The 17,821-nt window shown below is 38.7% G+C and overlaps 1 protein-coding gene across 2 annotated transcripts in view; it reads right to left on the reverse strand.

The window, feature by feature from the left end:
- LOC126236238 (threonine aspartase 1) overlaps positions 1-17,338 on the reverse strand; it is a 51,844-nt gene extending 34,506 nt beyond the window's left edge. The window contains exons 1-3 of one of the 2 annotated variants that reach the window (XM_049945379.1): positions 17,074-17,338; positions 15,799-15,866; positions 8,259-8,530 (exon numbers count right to left, since the gene is read on the reverse strand). In XM_049945379.1, the coding sequence (XP_049801336.1) occupies positions 8,259-8,530; positions 15,799-15,866; positions 17,074-17,101 (368 nt within the window). In that variant the 5' untranslated portion in view covers positions 17,102-17,338. The remainder of the gene's footprint in view (positions 1-8,258; positions 8,531-15,798; positions 15,867-17,073) is intronic. The other variant, XM_049945380.1, reaches the window with a different exon arrangement.
- Between the last annotated feature and the right edge of the window lie 483 nt (positions 17,339-17,821).

The following is a 17,821-nucleotide window of genomic DNA, read 5'->3' on the forward strand; positions in this document are numbered from 1 at the left end:
TATAATTAGAACTCACCTGTACACAGTCAATCAAAAAGGCCTTTACAACTTTGGAATGATGTAGAAATTTATTGAGATAACTTACAGAATCAGTACATGTGTCATTTTGTAGCAAACAACCTCAAGTTTCACATGAAAGTGTTAAGTGTCATTTCGTTTTGATGCAACTACCATCTGTGTTGCAGCAAACATCCCACCGGTAATCATTTTCTACCCACACTTGTTGCAGCAAATTGGGCGTAACTTGTACAACAGCAGTGTAGATTCGATTTGTAAATTGTTGGCCTGATTGGAGGTTCTTTAGTGTTTTCAGTGTGAAATTTACACTGAATAGTTGTTGCAGAGTTCGTTTCATGAAATCAAAAAGTGAGAATGCTCCGTAACAGTGAAAGTAGCCATTTTATCTGTGCACGGCACTGGTGCTCCTGGTGGTAGAATGGGGTGCTGAAGCACTTTGTGAATCAAATTTGAAGTTGTTTGGTTCAAAATGACACATCTACCGATTCTGTACATTATCTTAATATATTTCTATAGCATTCCATATATGTAAAGTCCTTTTTGACCCACCCTGTATTCCCAACAATCTCCCTGGTCTGTCCTTTAACTCTATAATTTCTGTTTTCCTCACTACTGTTGCCTCCTCTATTAATTGTGTTTTATTATAAACAAGATCTAAATGGATTAACTTATCCCAATCTAATTTATACTTTTATTTGGTTTACCTCTGCTGGCAGGAACGCAGAACACCAGTGTCACTTCTCTCTGAAACCTTTAATCAGAGCCACTTTTTAATTACTGTTTAAGACTGATAGGAGCACTCAGTGGCATCTATTATATCATCTTTTTGACAAATACTTCTTTTCTGTAATTTCTTTCAGCCTGTCCATCATTTGCTGGAACCTGTGCAGAACTGTTTTATGTTCACGGAAAGCTACATTTGGAGGACAGCTCTGTGTGGGTGTGAAACAAGAACAACTTAGAAAATGGAAATTAAGCAGTTAGAAACCTTTGAAATGTGTCAGTACAAGAGGCTACTGATGATCAAGTGGACTGTCACCCAGCATCCCATGCATCATTTAGAACATATTAATTGGAGAGATAAAATGGTTGGGCACATATTAAAAGATAAATAATATCTGAAAACTGTAATTGAAAGGATGGTGGATGGAAAGAATAACATAGCACGCATAGATAAGAGTATACATGGTGGACTGTCAGTGCTCTAGGATGCAGCAGCTATGCTCAAATGAAAAGAACATCTAGCAAGCAACAGGAAAGTGTAACTGCTTCAAACAAACCTTGAGGCTGATGACTTACATAACAACTCTGCTACTGGTCAGACACAGGTAAGTTAATCTAATGCTGTTGGTGCCTGTAAGAAGAATCTATACAGCAATGAGATATAGAAACTTATTTTCTATTTCTGTTATACATTTGGTGGTGATAAAGATATGGCTAGTTCAAAAGTTTTACACACTGTAACATGGACACAATCTGATCAAAAGAATCCGGACACCCTTATGCAATGCAGAATTCACCACTAGATGTCACAAGAGGCCCACTTACCAGTATAATGAAAGGTGGAAGTATTGTGTTGTCAGCAGAGCAGCAGTAATAGTGGAATGGGTCGGTCACAAGACCTTGGTCACTTCGAACATGGACTAGTCATCGGATGCTGTGTGACCATCACAGACATTTCAACCCTTCTAAGACTGCCAAAGTCGGCTGTTGGTGATGTGATTGTAAAGTGGAAATGCAAAGAAACTGCAACAGCAACAACCAAGAACAGGCAGACCTAATGTACTATCCAACAGGGAGCTTAGTGCATTGTGGAAGGTTGTTGTAAAAAATCACATGAAATTACTGGAAGGAATCACTTGTGAGTTATAAAGTGCTATCAGCAGTCCAGGTAGCACAATGACCAAGCATAGGGAATTAAAAAGATTGGCATACAATCATTGAGCAGCCCCTCATAAACCACAGATTTCTGTAGTCAATGTTAAGTGAAGCTTGTGGTGGTGTAAATAGCAAGATCACTGAACAGTACACGACTGGAAATGAGTGACTGGGAATGATGAATCACACTATACCCTGTGGTAATCCGATACAAGGCGAATGCCTCGAGTATGTTACCTGCCGTCACGTGTAGTGCCAACAGTGAAGTACGGAGGACACGCAGTTTTATGATATGGAGGCGTTTATTACAGTTCAGTTGTGATTGACTTATTGCACTTAGGGGAATACTTGATACAGAATGATATGAACACTTTTTATAGCATTGTGTACTGAGTACAGTAGAGGAGGAGTTCAGAGATGATGACTGTTTGTACTTCACTGATCCCTTGAAATATGCAGAAGTAAAACCATTGTTTAGAAAAGGTTCAAAAGATGATATGGGAAATTATCGCCCCATTTCTATACTACAAGTCATATCAAAAATATTCGAGAAAATTGCTGCCTTAGAGATATAAAGCATCATCACAGAGTATGGTATCATTTTAAATAACCAATTTGGCTTCCAACAAGGTAAAAACAATGTAGATGCGATAAATGAGTTCATGAAAAAATTAGTTTATCATCTGATAGGAAAGCTAAGGTTGCAGGTATATTCTGTGATCTTAAAAAAGCATTCGACTCTGTAAACCATGTCCTGCTGCTTTTCAAACTCAATAGGTATGGAATTGGGATACTGCTTTGAATGGTTTGAATCATGTCTCACGGAGAGGGAACAAAGGGCAATAATCACATCAAATGGAGCAGATTACTGTTCAGAGTGGAAAACTGTGTCACAAGGTGTTCAAGGTTCAATCGGGACCAATTTTATTACTGTTCTATGTAAATGTCCTGCCTCTCAATATAAATACTAATACTCATCTAACTTGTTTGCAGATGATACTTCTGCCCTAATTGAAAATGAAAATTCTGACAATATACCACAGTGTGTCATGAATACGTTAAATAACTCAGAAATGTGGTTCAATCTAAATGGCTTAAGTCTAAACATATCAAAAACCCACATGATGAGTTCAGTCAAAAACTGAAGAAATCTGTATCACTCACAATAATCAAAAAATGGAAGAACTTGACACAGTCAGGTTCCTAGGAATAAACTTAAGACAGAAATCTGAGTTGGAATCCAAATATAGAATATCTATCAAATATGTTAAACAGCCTTGCATTTGCAATGGAAATTTTAGATAGTGCCACTCATATGGACTCCAGGAATCTACTTTGAATCTGTTATTAGATATGGCATAATATTTGGGAAAACCCGGGAAACATTACAGAAATTTTAAAGTGGCAAAAAAGAATCATTTGTAACATGTGCACAACATAGCCGTGGGCATCATTCGACCATTATTTAAAGACCTAAAAATATAGCTGTCCCTTCCTTATACACCTTTGAGGTGATTCTTTTCCTACGCAGAAGAGCTGATTTAAAAAAAAATATTGAACACTCGTACAACACAAGACATAAAGAAAACTTTATTTTCACCTCACATTTCTTAAAATTGTTTGCTCAGACTCCTCAGTATATAGCCACAACACAACAGAATAAAGGGGTGCAACATAATGAACATGAAGCTAAATGTTTTAAAAAGCAAGTTGCACGATTTTCTAATTGAAAGACCTACTACTCGGTGGAAGATTTAATGAAGGATGAAGGAGCTGGGTCCATTAAGTCGAATAAAACTTTATGCTAGTTATAGCGGATGTAAATTATACAAAAGCATTAGAAAGAACCTTGTATAAATTCCTCCGTAAGTAATATTGTAAGTTTGACAAATTTTATATAAGTAAATCCTTCACCAAGTAATACTGTAAGCGTGACAAAATTTCAAATATTGAATTGTAACGTTGACGTATCTCTTGCACATCAGTACATATCTCTCTTACATCTGTATGTTATGAGATGAATAACAGACACTTCACATTCCACCACCATGACTATGTAACTTGTCAAAGCAGCAAATGTGAGGCAATGGTTTGTGGACAATAACATTTCTGAAATGGAGTGGTTTGCCTTGAGTCCTGATCTGAAATACATGGAACTACTTTAGGACAAGTTAGAATGACGACTTCACTCCAAACACCAGTGTCCAACATCATTACTTTCTCTGATTTCGGTTCTTGAGGACAAATTGGCTGCCATTCCTTCACAGGCATTCAGACACTTCACTGAAAATGTCCACAACAGATTTCAAACAATCATAAAGGATATGGTAGACACGGGTCAACGGAAGTGTCCGATTCCACCCGTCTGCTTTGACCCACGACATAAGAGTGTTGTGGTGTTTGACGTCATTACGGCGCGGAGTTTGAGTTGGTTGTGTTTGTAGATGTCATCTTGTGTTTGATGGCGTCCTCTGTCTGTGTGTGTGTGTGTGTGTGTGTGGGATGGCCGGCCGAAATTTGTTGGTGGTAAGTAATTGTTTTTTTGGGTCTATTTTTCTTGAGTAGTAATGTTTTGTGTATTTATTGTGTATTGAATGTGTTTTAATTTACATAAGGATGTTTGAGTTTTTAATTTTTGAGGTGTTGTGGTTTTGGTTTTGTTTTTCGTAGTTGTAGGCGTTGGTTTTTTCATATCAGTAGTTATAATCGACCTATATAGGTCAAGGGAAATGACCGATTCCTATTTTTATATGTACGTATAGGTATTTTGGTACAATCAGCTGTAGTCAAGGGAAATGTCTGATTCCAATTTCCATAGTTTTTGCTGTAGGCGTTGGTGTTTTGATATCGTCAGCTGCCATTAACCTATATAGGTCAAGGGAAGTGTCCAATTCCTGTAGATTTTGCAATTTTTTTTTTTTTTTTTGTTTGTCATCTTGTGTGTTTTGGGATTGTGGAGTCTTTTTTTACTGTTATATTTAGCTTGTCCCCACCCTAAAACCCCAAATCACCCATGGTTGCCCCGTTAGTTTGAGTGTATTTTTGGAGGGAGATGTTATTGTCTTATTTATACGTATTTTCGGGTTTGTTGCCATGTGTATGCAGTGATATCATAGGCGCCATATTGGAGACAATTAGAATAGCCATTTCTGCCATATTGATGATGTCATGGGTCAAAGCAGACGGGTGGAATCGAACACTTCCATATTCCCGGTAGAAATAACCCATATTAATGTCCATTAACAGGTGTCCACATACTTTTCATCAGATAGTGCATGTAACATGCTCTTTTCACTACAATCAGCCTTAAAAATGGCAGCATTCACCTTATCCATTTGCCATGAAATTCAAACTATATAAACTTTTCAAATAATGCAAGTCATAAGTCTGTAAAATACAAGTAGCACACACCAGTTCCTACACTACCAAATGAGGAAGGTGCTATAATTTAGAACACACCAACATATGAAATGGAAGTCACATATGTAATGACTATGTACACAGTTTTCAAACTCGAAACAAATTCTAATTCTTTTCTTGTCACAGCCTTAGAACAACACTGTACCACAGAAACCTACTATATCCCGGATTGAGTCTTTGCCAATGCACAGCTGAGTTCAGTCATGTCTCTCCCTGATACAGACCTTGATTGCAATCCACACTGCTCATGTTATGAGTATCAGCTTTGCACAGAATAAAGAAAATTTTACATAGGCTTCAGACATGAACCTTACAATCATTTAATATAATTACTTAATATTCAGTTTCTGTTTTTCATCACTTCTTAAACAAATAATGTAGGATAAATGTTAGTTCTTAAGCTGAAATGTTTTCTACATTATCTACAATCAAATTGCTATGTGAACGTGTCTACTTACATCACAGTATGTTGTAAAATAATGTATGCACAATACATATAGACTTTTGACGAACTGGCAAATTCAGAAAAATATCCTTTTATCATTTGATACTGAATAAAGTGATTATTATTATTGTTGTTATTATATTACTATTACCATTGTTATTAATATTATTGTTGTTGTGGTGATGGCCTCCACTCCATATCATCTCTATCATTATCATGGTGGTGTTGTTGTTTTTGTTGTGGTCTTCAGTCCTGAGACTGGTTTGATGCAGCTCTACATGCTACTCTACCCTGTGCAAGCTTCTTCATCTCCCAGTACTTACTGTAACCTACATCCTTTTGAATCTGCTTAGTGTATTCATCTGTTGGTCTCCCTCTACAATTTTTACCCTCCAATGCTAAATTTGTGATCCCTTGATGCCACAGAACATGTCCTACCATACGGTCCCTTCTTCTTGTCAAGTTGTGCCACAAACTCCTCTTCTCCCCAATTCTGTTCAATACCTCCTCATTAGTTATGTGATCTACCCATCTAATCTTCAGTATTCTTCTGTAGCACCACATTTCGAAAGCTTCTATTCTCTTCTTGTCCAAACTATTTATCATCCATGTTTCACTTCCATACATGGCCACACTCCATACAAATACTTTCAGAAACGACTTCCTGACACTTAAATCTATACTCGATGTTAACAAATTTCTCTTCTTCAGAAACGCTTTCCTTGCCATTGCCAGTCTACATTTTATATCTTCTCTACTTCGACCATCATCAGTTATTTTGCTCCCCAAATAGCAAAACTACTTTACTACTTTAAGTGTCTCATTTCCTAATCTAATTCCCTCAGCATCACCCGACTTAATTTGACTACATTCCATTATCCTCATTTTGCTTTTGTTGATGTGCATCTTATATCCTCTTTTCAAGACACTGTCCACTCCGTTCAACTGCTCTTCCAAGTCCGTTGCTGTCTCTGACAGAATTGCAATGTCATCGGCAAACCTCAAAGTTTTTATTTCTTCTCCATAGATTTTAATACCTACTCTGAATTTTTCTTTTGTTTCCTTTACTGCTTGCTCAATATACAGATTGAATAACATCGGGGAGAGGCTACAACCCTATCTCACTCGCTTCCCAACCACTGCTTCCCTTTCATGCCCCTCGACTCTTATAACTGCCATCTGATTTCTGTACAAATTGTAAATAGCCTTTCGCTCCCTGTATTTTACCCCTGCCACCTTTAGAATTTGAAAGAGAGTATTCCAGTCAACATTGTTAAAAGCTTTCTCTAAGTCTACAAATGCTAGAAATGTAGATTTGCCTTTCCTTAATCTTTCTTCTAAGATAAGTCGTTGAGTCAGTATTGCCTAACGTGTTCCAATATTTCTACGGAATCCAAACCTTTTCTCCAAAGGTCTCTTTAATTTTCCTGTAGGCAGTACCTATCTTACCCCTAGTGAGATAAACCTCTACATCTTTACATTTGTCCTCTAGCCATCCCTGCTTAGCCATTTTGCACTTCCTGTTGATCTCATTTTTGAGAAGTTGCCTGCTTCATTTACTGCATTTTTATATTTTCTCCTTTCATCATTTAAATTCAATATTCCTTCTGTTACCCAAGGATTTCTACTAGCCCTTGTCTTACCTACTTGATCCTCTGCTGCTTTCACTACTTCATCCCGATATCACCTACATTATTCTTGTAAGAGATATTACACCATCTGCATGATAATATCACAAACTTAGATAACTCCATTTATGCACTCGATATGATGTGTTCACGCTAACTTGAGAATGACATTGTGACACTTAGCGGCTTTAGGTGATTTAATGTGATTCTATTTCAAAGTTCTGATGCTATTCAGCAGTGCCTTAGTAAAATATTTTTTATGACAGTATTTTATTGCATGACCAAATAAGGTAATGCTGTTGTAAAACGCTGCACTTATATTTTATAACCTGCTCCAATCCTAGTACACACATAGCACTTTGTTAACACATTTTGGGCAAGTATCAAATAAACCCCTATAGTGGCAAGGAAAGAAACAATGCACTAATTCCTGTACCACAGACACTGACTAAGTTCAGGTGGAAGGGAGTGATGTCTCAACATGTTTGCAAATCAGTCAACTGTAATTCACCATACAGCAGAGATGCTGAGTCACAGGTAAGTACAACAAAAAGTACCAAATAAATTTTTTGGCCTGTAAGGCCTTCATCAACAATAGATGACAGACACTCTCTCTCTCTCTCTCTCTCTCTCTCTCTCTCTCTGTGTGTGTGTGTGTGTGTGTGTGTGTGTGTGTGAGAGAGAGACTCAGCACCTCTGCTATATCATGATGCTATAGCATGAGTAGCAACTTTCCTTTTCATAATATTGTTACAATCAATCCTGGATTTTCCATTGTTTAGTCAATTGTAATTATATCGCAATATATATGCAAAGATCTTGGAAAGCAATAAACATACACAAAAAATCGTATCAAAACTTTACATCACCTTGGTGGGATAAGCCCCATTGACAAACGTTCACTACGTTCCATACACAGGTTGCGTGCTAGACAGACAGGGTTTTTTACACCACTGACAGCACCAACAGCTCCTTGTTGTAATGAATGTCCATCCATCACACTAGCATCACATTCAACATCACCATCCCACGTGCAGTTCGATCCAAGACCGGCATTTGTAAGAGGTGAGTCTTCTAGAATCATAATAGCTTCTGTGCAAGCATTGACAGCACTTGCTCCACTCTCCAGCATCAGAAATGCCTGAACAGAAATTAACAACCATTTTGAAAGTCCAGAAACATAAATGTACATTAAATTACTTCACTCTAATAATAAAAGTGTCGTACATTTCAAACTGCAGACAACTTCATATGTTGTGCAAATGTTACAAGGGATATACTTAGTAGAGAATATCTTCCTCCGCAACATGCCAGAAAATTAAACAAAAATATATCAGTTATCTAAATTGTGAAATAGTTCCTTCCCCCTCCCTGTGGGGGCAAAGCACTCCTAAAATAAAGGAGCACAATGAAATGCTATGGTAAGCAGATAGTTGCTTGTTATTGAGAGGGTATGCTTAGGTAAAGGTAAAATCTGTAGCACAAGCCTGAGACTGGGCTATTGGTCTGACGGCAGACAGAGGGCAGCCTTTCTTTTCTGAAGTGTGAGGAGGGGGCGGGTGGAAAGCCCAATCTTTTACCCTCAGGAAAGATTCCCAGTACTCATTATGCAGCAGCCTGAGTAGACCCAGTGCTGTCCTGCTGAAACAAAGGAAACTCTGCATCCCTATCCGGTACTAAACACAGGCCCTCAATGCAGAAGTTCAGTGCTTGTGGATCACTGCTGTCATATTTACCCTTAACTAGTCAAATTAAATTAAACTAGTAGGTAACCTTACTAACTTTTGTCAAGCATGATGAGGAACTCCATTTTGAAATACATCAACAACAACACTCTTTACTTTGTCTGCAAAAGGGGTTGCAACATTTTTTATAGCAATGCAGCCAGTACATACCTTCAGGAGGCAAATGTGTAGTACTGCTGATAGACACAAATAAAAGTAACAATGTACAAAAAGTTCTGACTGAGAATTACAAATTATTTAGGAATAAAGGAGACAACTCATCAAAAGGCATAAGTGTTGGGTCGTCGATAGGTACACAAGCAAAAGGCACAGAGCTTTGCTAGCTTTTGGAGTGAGCTTCCTTTTTCAAGCTTGTAGGAAAAACAGATTCAGAAGGATGTAGGTTGCAGTAAGTACTGGGAGATGAAGAAGCTTGGTAGCATGGAGAGCTGCATCAAACCAGTCTCAGGACTGAAGACAACAACAACAACAACAGGAAAAACGTGTGTGCACGCACACGCGCACATGCACACACACAAAAACACACACACACACACACACGCACACGCACACACACACAGTCAAAAATGGTTCAAATGGCTCTGAGCACTATGGGACTCAACTGCTGTGGTCATAAGTCCCCTAGAACTTAGAACTACTTAAACCTAACTAACCTAAGGACATCACACACATCCATGCCCGAGGCAGGATTCGAACCTGCGACCGTAGCAGTCGCACGGTTCCGGACTGCGCGCCTAGAACCGCGAGACCACCGCGGCCGGCCACACACAGTCAACTGAGCACAATGTAGGGAGACAGACAGGCATGTGCATCTGAGTGAGTGTGCTGTCGACTGAGCACAGTGTAGGAAGATGTGTGTGTGTGCGTGTGTGTGTGTGTGTGCGCGCGAGCGCGCACGCATGTTTTTCTTACAAGTGTGAAGAAGGAAGTTCATTCTGAAAGCTAGCAAAGCACTGTACCTTTTGTTTGTGTACCTATCAACAGCACAGCACTTCTGCCTTGCGGTGAGTCATCTCCTTTGTGCCTAAGTAACTCGCAAATAAAAGAAAATATGACACATTACCTACCTTTTGAAACAAATAGTTCCTTCCTTGACGGGGTGATGAATAGGTGTGAAAGGAAGGGCAAGACATTCAGACCCATGATGAGAAGGGTTCACCTATCTACTAAAGATGGGTCTCTCTCATCCTGGTGTCTTGCCCTATCTCTTAAACCTTCCCCAACCTATGTCTACTCCTCCCCAAGAAAGGAACTATTAGTTCCAGAAGTCAAGCAGTGTGTTACTTTCAATTTTACTGTATGTGTTTCTGAAGGTAAGCAGTTGCCAACATTCCTGTATCGCAATTTATTAGTTTTATCAGTTGAATTTTTCCTTTTGATACATACATCATTCTTGAAAATATTCACCAGTGATACATCATGTAGGAATATACATTGAAATATAGGCAGGGCTGACAGCTTCTGGCACACATGTTGTTATCTCTTTGGTCTCTATATGTGGAACTGTGTATCTCTTCCTCTATTAGATCAATTGAGCTCAATAGCAGTGTTTCATGTGACAAAGACAGTTGACTCGACTACCCAAATATTGTTGCATCAATTAATGGATCTGGCAGCAAATGCAACAAAAATACCCTGATTCATTATGGTATGAAAGGCTGCAGAGCCAGTACAGAATGGTGACACAACAATATAGGAGAGCACCTGGACGTACGTGCACGGTGCTGCGCCCCCCCCCCCCTCCCCCCCACACACATACTGCTGTAACTACCAATTTTGTGTGTGAAATTTGTGCTTGATCAGCCACTAAGAGTCACATGGTCTGCTAATGTGAAAGCAGTAGTCTGTACACCTACACTTTTCTATTTTTCTCACCTCATCTCCTACACCACGATTGTTATGTTACTGTTTAATGCTCTTGACTACTTCACGAATCCCACTGGCCTGCATTTAATCACTTCTTGCTCCCTATCTGGTAAGAAGGCAGAGAAGATGCAGCATAGGATATTAATATGAGGCCAGAAAATCTCTTTAGTTAATAGAATTACTGTTTTTAATTGCTTTAACAAATTTGTGACAGTCGTTCATGTACACACTCTGGGTGCATGCTTCACAGTGTGTGTTCTCCTGACAGGATTGTTGGATGTTTTCAAACAACCCATTTATAATGCGACATGATTTAGTAACTTTGCATTTATGTGCCGACTAATATAAACAAATAATAGGCCAAATCGGACACCTTCAGATCATCATCATTTGCAACACTGAAATAATGCTGTGTTCTGAAACACCTTTGCTTTCCACACACACACACACACACACACACACACACACACTCTCTCTCTCTCTCTCTCTCTCTCTCTCTCTCTCTCTCTCTCTCTCTCTGAAACTCCCACATCTGATTAGCCGGCATGCAAGTTGCAGTGAGGATACCGATGTGGAGTGTGTCTCGTTTGAAAGCGGTGTACATGCTATTTTCAGTGTATGCCATGGCATAGCTTGGTGAGCATTGTGCATTTGCTGTGAAGGAATTTATTCATAACAGCAGTTCTGTGATCAGTACTCAGTGAGGACTTCGGAGACGATTCGAACTTGGCCGACATGATCATGTCCCAGATAGAAAAGATAGAAATACAGTTTCAGCACTGAAAAGAAAGCCTACTTGGCATCCTCAGACTGCAACAATACCAGAAAATGTGGCGCATGTGAGAGTGTCTGTGCAACAATCATCAATGCGTATTCAGCACTTAAACATGCAGCTGCCCTAGGATTATCTGATAGGAGTGTAAGAAGAATTATTCACAGAGAACTACATATGCATCCCTTCAAAATGATGGTTACCCAGGAATTAAGTGAAAGAGATTTTGAAAGTCACAGAGCTGCATGTGAAGAAATTCTTCAAAACATTCCACCTGCCACTTTGTTTATTTCTTCGGATGAAGCCCATTTCCACGGACTGATTGCCTTTGTAGTCTGGTCCCTTCAACCCCCACAAACCAACCCATTTCCACTTAATCGGGAACTGTCAACAAACAGAATTACCGCTACTGGGCTGCAGAAAACCCTTGCGAAATTCATCAGTGACCACTACACAGCAATCATGTGACAGTTTGGTGAACTGTTGGTGAATGTTTTGTGTGGGGAGAGTATTTTTTCGAAGAAGGTGGCCACACGATAATGGTTAATTCAAACTTTTATTGTCACATGCAAGAGACCTTCCTCCAACCTAGGCTAAACCACTTTATTTCTAATCATGAAGATCAATAACTGTGGCTCCAGCAAGATGGACCAACGTCCCACACCTCTCAGCATTCTATGGAAATGTTGCGCAAGTTTGTTCCTGGTCATCTTGACTCTTTGCGAGGAGACATTGCGTGGTCCTCAATTTCGCCTGATTTATCACCTTGTGATTTTTTTCTATGGGGACATGTGAAGGCTCTAGTATACAAACATTGTCTCAGAACACTGCAAGCACTTAAAGAGGCCATTACCCAAGAAATGGCATCCATTTCAAGAGAATTGACATGAAGATGTATGGAGAACTTTCAGGATAGTGAGGGAGGCTTTACTGCTGGACTCTTTACATAATTTGTTTTAGGCGTTATGAATTCATGGGACTGCGTCTAATATAAATGCAAAATTGCTGACAAATAAATCTCGTGAAATGGTGGATGGTTGGAAACTGTACATCCCAATGCTTCCAAAGGGGAACCACCTCATTGAAACAATTCATTGTCTATCTTTTATCAATTTCTTCTTGTACTTGTTGCTTACTCTGTTAATAAATGTCAGTTTTCTGTAAAAGTTCAATTTTTTTACATTACTGGGACTCAAAGTGTTAAACCAGCTTTGGACAACAGCTAGACTTGGTGTCCTGCAAATTGACTGCGATTATCATATTTATAATACTCACAAATGTGGGTCTCTCCGTAGAGACCTAGTTAGAACAACTCATACTCAAAGATGGGTGATCCACTTTGATGTTAGTCTATATAATGCACTGCCAACACACCTAAAGAACTTTGCAAAAACAAACGTAATGTCTGTTGGGATACCGCAATCACTGGTTATACAATGTTACTTATAATCTGTCTTGATTGCAAAAATGTTTATTCACATGACTGGTTTTGGTTCCTTTAGAACCATCTTCAGATCTGAAACAACAATGATACTAATTTAGACATCCTACATAGAGCTCATAAGGGACGGCTTCTTAACACTTTGAATGAAGTTGAAATATACACCCACAAAGAGAAAGATCCGGATTTAATCCTCAATGAGCAAAGTGAGTTCAATCATAACACCTATTTTAGTATTTATGACGACTTACTGAGATGATTACTGTTGCGTGTAGAAGTTCAAGCCGAAGGATGAGAGATGGTGCACAGTGAATAAGTAGGAAGATGCGTGCAGCACCTAACGTCATTGATGGGGCCCTCCTGCACAGCCCTCATACCCACGGCGATGGACATCAGATGACTGAATGGCTCACGGCACAACACCGAAATAGTGGGAACCATGGAAGCAGACCATGGAGGAAAACAAGTCTACACCAGCGCCATGGATATAGAAATCACCCTTTGTTTTCGATCATACAAAATCGATAATTTTATTGTGTATTTTAATTTTGACAAGTACAGATTTTAACCTTGACAACTATAGATGTTAACTAAGTATTTTTAGAGATAAAAGTAAATTAGAAAAATCTACTTAATACAGTCTGTGCACATGTAATGTAACAAATGTATCAGACGCCACCTGTCAGTAATAGTTTTATAGTTAACATAAATGATGTGCATTCTGCTAACCAATTTAATGTGACGCAGCATGTGAAGGTTGCTGTGTGTGGACAGGTTACTCCTGTAACTGAAATTGCAGGTATGTTCTGGTACATTTGATGTTGATTGGATAGGATGAAAAAGGTTTGCATTTGTGAAATAGTAAATTAGTATCATTGTCGTTTCAGATCTGAAGATAGTTCTAGAGGAACCGAAACCAGTCATGTGAATAAACATTTTTGCAATCATGACGGATTATAAGTAACACTGTATAACCAAAGAGATTGGAGATGGAAACCGCTTTTAGAGTAGATTGAAAATTTCTTGCTGAGATGTGTTTTTGCAATGTAAGTAAATATGTTAGCTACCGAGCGAGGTGGCGCAGTGGTAGCACACTGGACTCGCATTCGGGAGGACGATGGTTCAATCCCGCGTCCGGCCATCCTGATTTAGTTTTTCCATGATTTCCCCAAATCGCTCCAGGCAAATGCTGGGATGGTTCCTTTGAAAGGGCACGGCCGACTTCCTTCCCCATCCTTCCCTAATTCGATGACCTCGCTGTTTGGTCTCTTCCCACAAACAACCAAACAAAGTAAATATGTTAGCTTACAGGTATACTAGGCTACATTTCTTGTTGAGTTTTTTAATTTCTGTTAAGTGTTGTACCATCTATGATGTGTTTTTCTTGGCAAAAGAATGTTTCTGATGTTGGTTTTCTGTTTCCTGTGTTTCAGATGAGTGCAATATGCCTCCCCTGAGAAGGGAGCTGGTGCAAGTGTTGGCAGGATTTGATGTTTTATACTTCTCAGCAGTGTTAGCTAGCATGTTAACACACTTTTATTTTCGGAGAGTTGTTTTACTTCAAAGTTTCATGTTTTAGTTACATCAATGATTACTTATTGTACATGTTGTACTTTTCAGCTGTGTTATGTAATGTGTTCACGTGTTTTCACATTCCCACAGAACATTTTTATTTTCAAAATTTCATGTTCATGTTACATCATTAACTTACTTCTTTGACATGTTGCACTTGCAATGTAGAATATGTAGGCCCTATTTGTGATTCCTGTTCCAATCACATAGTGAGCGAGATGGCTAGGCCAGTCTTAATGTACTCGAAGCACATTTTGGAGGAGCGAGGTTATACCCTGTCCGGCCTTCCTGACTGGGAATTTCCATGGTTTCCCAAGTTACCAAGATTAATGCTGGGATCATTCCCTTGATTAGGCCCTGGTTGACTTCGTGCCCTATCCGCAACTAAGCCAATCTTACTTTGTTAATGTTTTGTATTTGTATATATTATTTGTGTAATGTATACAACACATACACTGCTGTTATACTTAATGGTCTATGGACGAATAAATAAGTACAATAAAGACAATACCCATTACCACTAATGCAAAAGTACACAGCTACTTTGTCCTGACACGGCAATCTAAATGGGATGCGGAGTTGTGACGAATGGAGTGGATGAGAAAAATGAAGAGGTGCCATGAAAGGAGGGGTGAAGGAAATGGAGGGGAACTGCAGGGAAAGAGAGGCAGTAAATAAATGAACATGAAAATAGCATTATAAGCCCATCCTGGTAGATGCAGGGAAAGTTGTGTGTAGCACACGAAGTGGAGAAGGAAGGGGGAATAGAATAGGAAGGGGAGGGTAATAGAACAGGAAGAGAGAGTGTGTGCAGAAAATAATGTGGATGTACGTTAAATGAGTGAAGAGGAAGGAATTGGGACAAAGGTGAATTAAAAAAAAAATTCTTAAACAGTATTTAGAAACTGTTTAGGCCTATTTAAAATGTTCTCTCTGCTGAATCAATTTTTTTTTACATCCAGCAATTGTCAACAGTCATCACTCCCAATGAAAACAATTAAAATGGTATGTACCTTCTTACATGCTTTGTTGCTCAATTTCGTATACTCTTTAACTAAGCTTTCTGCATGGTCACCAGCACCTGTGAAACAGTAATTTACTTTACACATATTTATCAAAACCAACAATCACAAGACAAGGGAGGGAAAAATATGAATAAGATTAACAGAAAGAAGCTGACACTTGAATACATGTTGCTGACATTACAGGGAATCATAGGGTTCAGAAGTGTCTGATCTAACAATGATGGACAACTGGGGGGGGGGAAAGTATTTCTACTGTGGAGCGCACAAAAAGACTAAGGAAATGACAATAAGAAACTATCTATAATAAGTAGTTCAGTAAGTGCAAAATAATATGAAAAAATTGTGAATAGTATCAAACTAGTGAACTGAATACTGCTAGAAGGGACTTAATTCAGATCACTCTACAGTATAGTAGTGGCTCATTTAACACACAAACAACAATACTGGGTTCTACTTCCAGGCTTCTTTGTAAGAACAGCAGCTGATATCCACTTGCACTTCTCAGAATTTCCCTCCTCATCATAAATGTATTTCCTCCAGTTCATTGGACATGTTTAATGAAATCATCTATAAAGAAATATCAAAATCACTAAAAAATAAAGTTCAGTCGCCACTATGCATGGCCCTGAAAAAAAAAAAAAACACTTCTGGGAAGTTTAGCAAACAGCAAAAACAAAAAAAATACTGCAAGCACAGCATTATTATTTGCAGACTATACTGACCTACGACTATCCCTTCTAGCATTCACTCAGTGATATAAATACAAATAAAACTAGGCAATAAAAATTGTTGGACGCACGTAATTTGGCAATAATTTGGAATTTTCATCATGGATTTCCTAATACGGCAATTCAGAAAACGCGACTCTCTTGGATTTTCCGAAATCTCACACAGGATTCGAAATCATTTAACGACTTGAGTGCAATGACTCGGGTCCCGCAGGGCTAATCTTGTTAAAAGTAGAGTCATAATCGAACAAAACGAACTCATGGGTTTGACTTTTCTTCGTGTAGAGACCAAATGATATACATCAGGTTCTTAGGATAGAATAGTGGTTGCTTTAGTTACAAAATCGCTTTCTAATCTGTTTTGTCTTCTGTTTCACAGAAATAAGCTACACAGACGTGCATTTTAAATCGAGGAGAACGGGGTGAGTTTTAAGTTTTCCGCTAGGCCTCCACTGTCAGTCCCAACAATGGTGAATGGAAAACATAAAATTAATTTTGACATATTTGGAGGAATGTCATTTTAAGCCGTATTTACCTAGATGAACGCCAATAAACCCTGGCATTGTCACCCACGAACGAAGCACTAACTCCAACACACTTTACGATATCTCCGCCACCGCTTCAAAACGCTTTACGAAAACATAAACATTGCTGGTGCTGCGAAACAAATCACTGTCTAGTCACTGGCTGCACCCAAAACAAGTGACAAATTGTATTGTTTGTACTGAAGTTCACTGAAAACAGCTGATGTTGTAATAAGAAAACGGTGATAAGACTGTTGCATATGCTTGTCCATATGAGCACAGCCCACTTCACACACACTTGGAAGTTGTGGCATAAGCACGCCTGCATTACGCTAACAAAATTACTTATTTTACAGTGACTTGCGTTTCGGCGAAACTAACTGTACAAAATATTTCAATGTACGTCAACAATATGAATGTATGGGCAACTACTAAATTAGAATTCTTGGAACGTATAACAATTTATGAAATCTAATTACGATTAACGCTGAGAAGACACTATAGTAGGGCTTATATACATTTAATAATACATATTACATAAAGTAACTACGAATACAGAGACATGGAAATTATCCCTGTAGATTGGTTTTCGCTTCTACTTCTTTGACCATAAATAATGCTCAGGAGGCAATACCTTAAAATGGACTTTTTTTGTATATTACGAGTAGAACTTGCTTAATATGTAAGTATGTGTGTTCTGTACATTTAATTTTTAACCACATATCTGACAGTTCTACATCCTAGCGATACGCTCGCTTC

Source organism: Schistocerca nitens, chromosome 2 (genome assembly GCF_023898315.1).
Source record: "Schistocerca nitens isolate TAMUIC-IGC-003100 chromosome 2, iqSchNite1.1, whole genome shotgun sequence".
Classification (NCBI taxonomy): Eukaryota; Metazoa; Arthropoda; class Insecta; order Orthoptera; family Acrididae; genus Schistocerca; species Schistocerca nitens.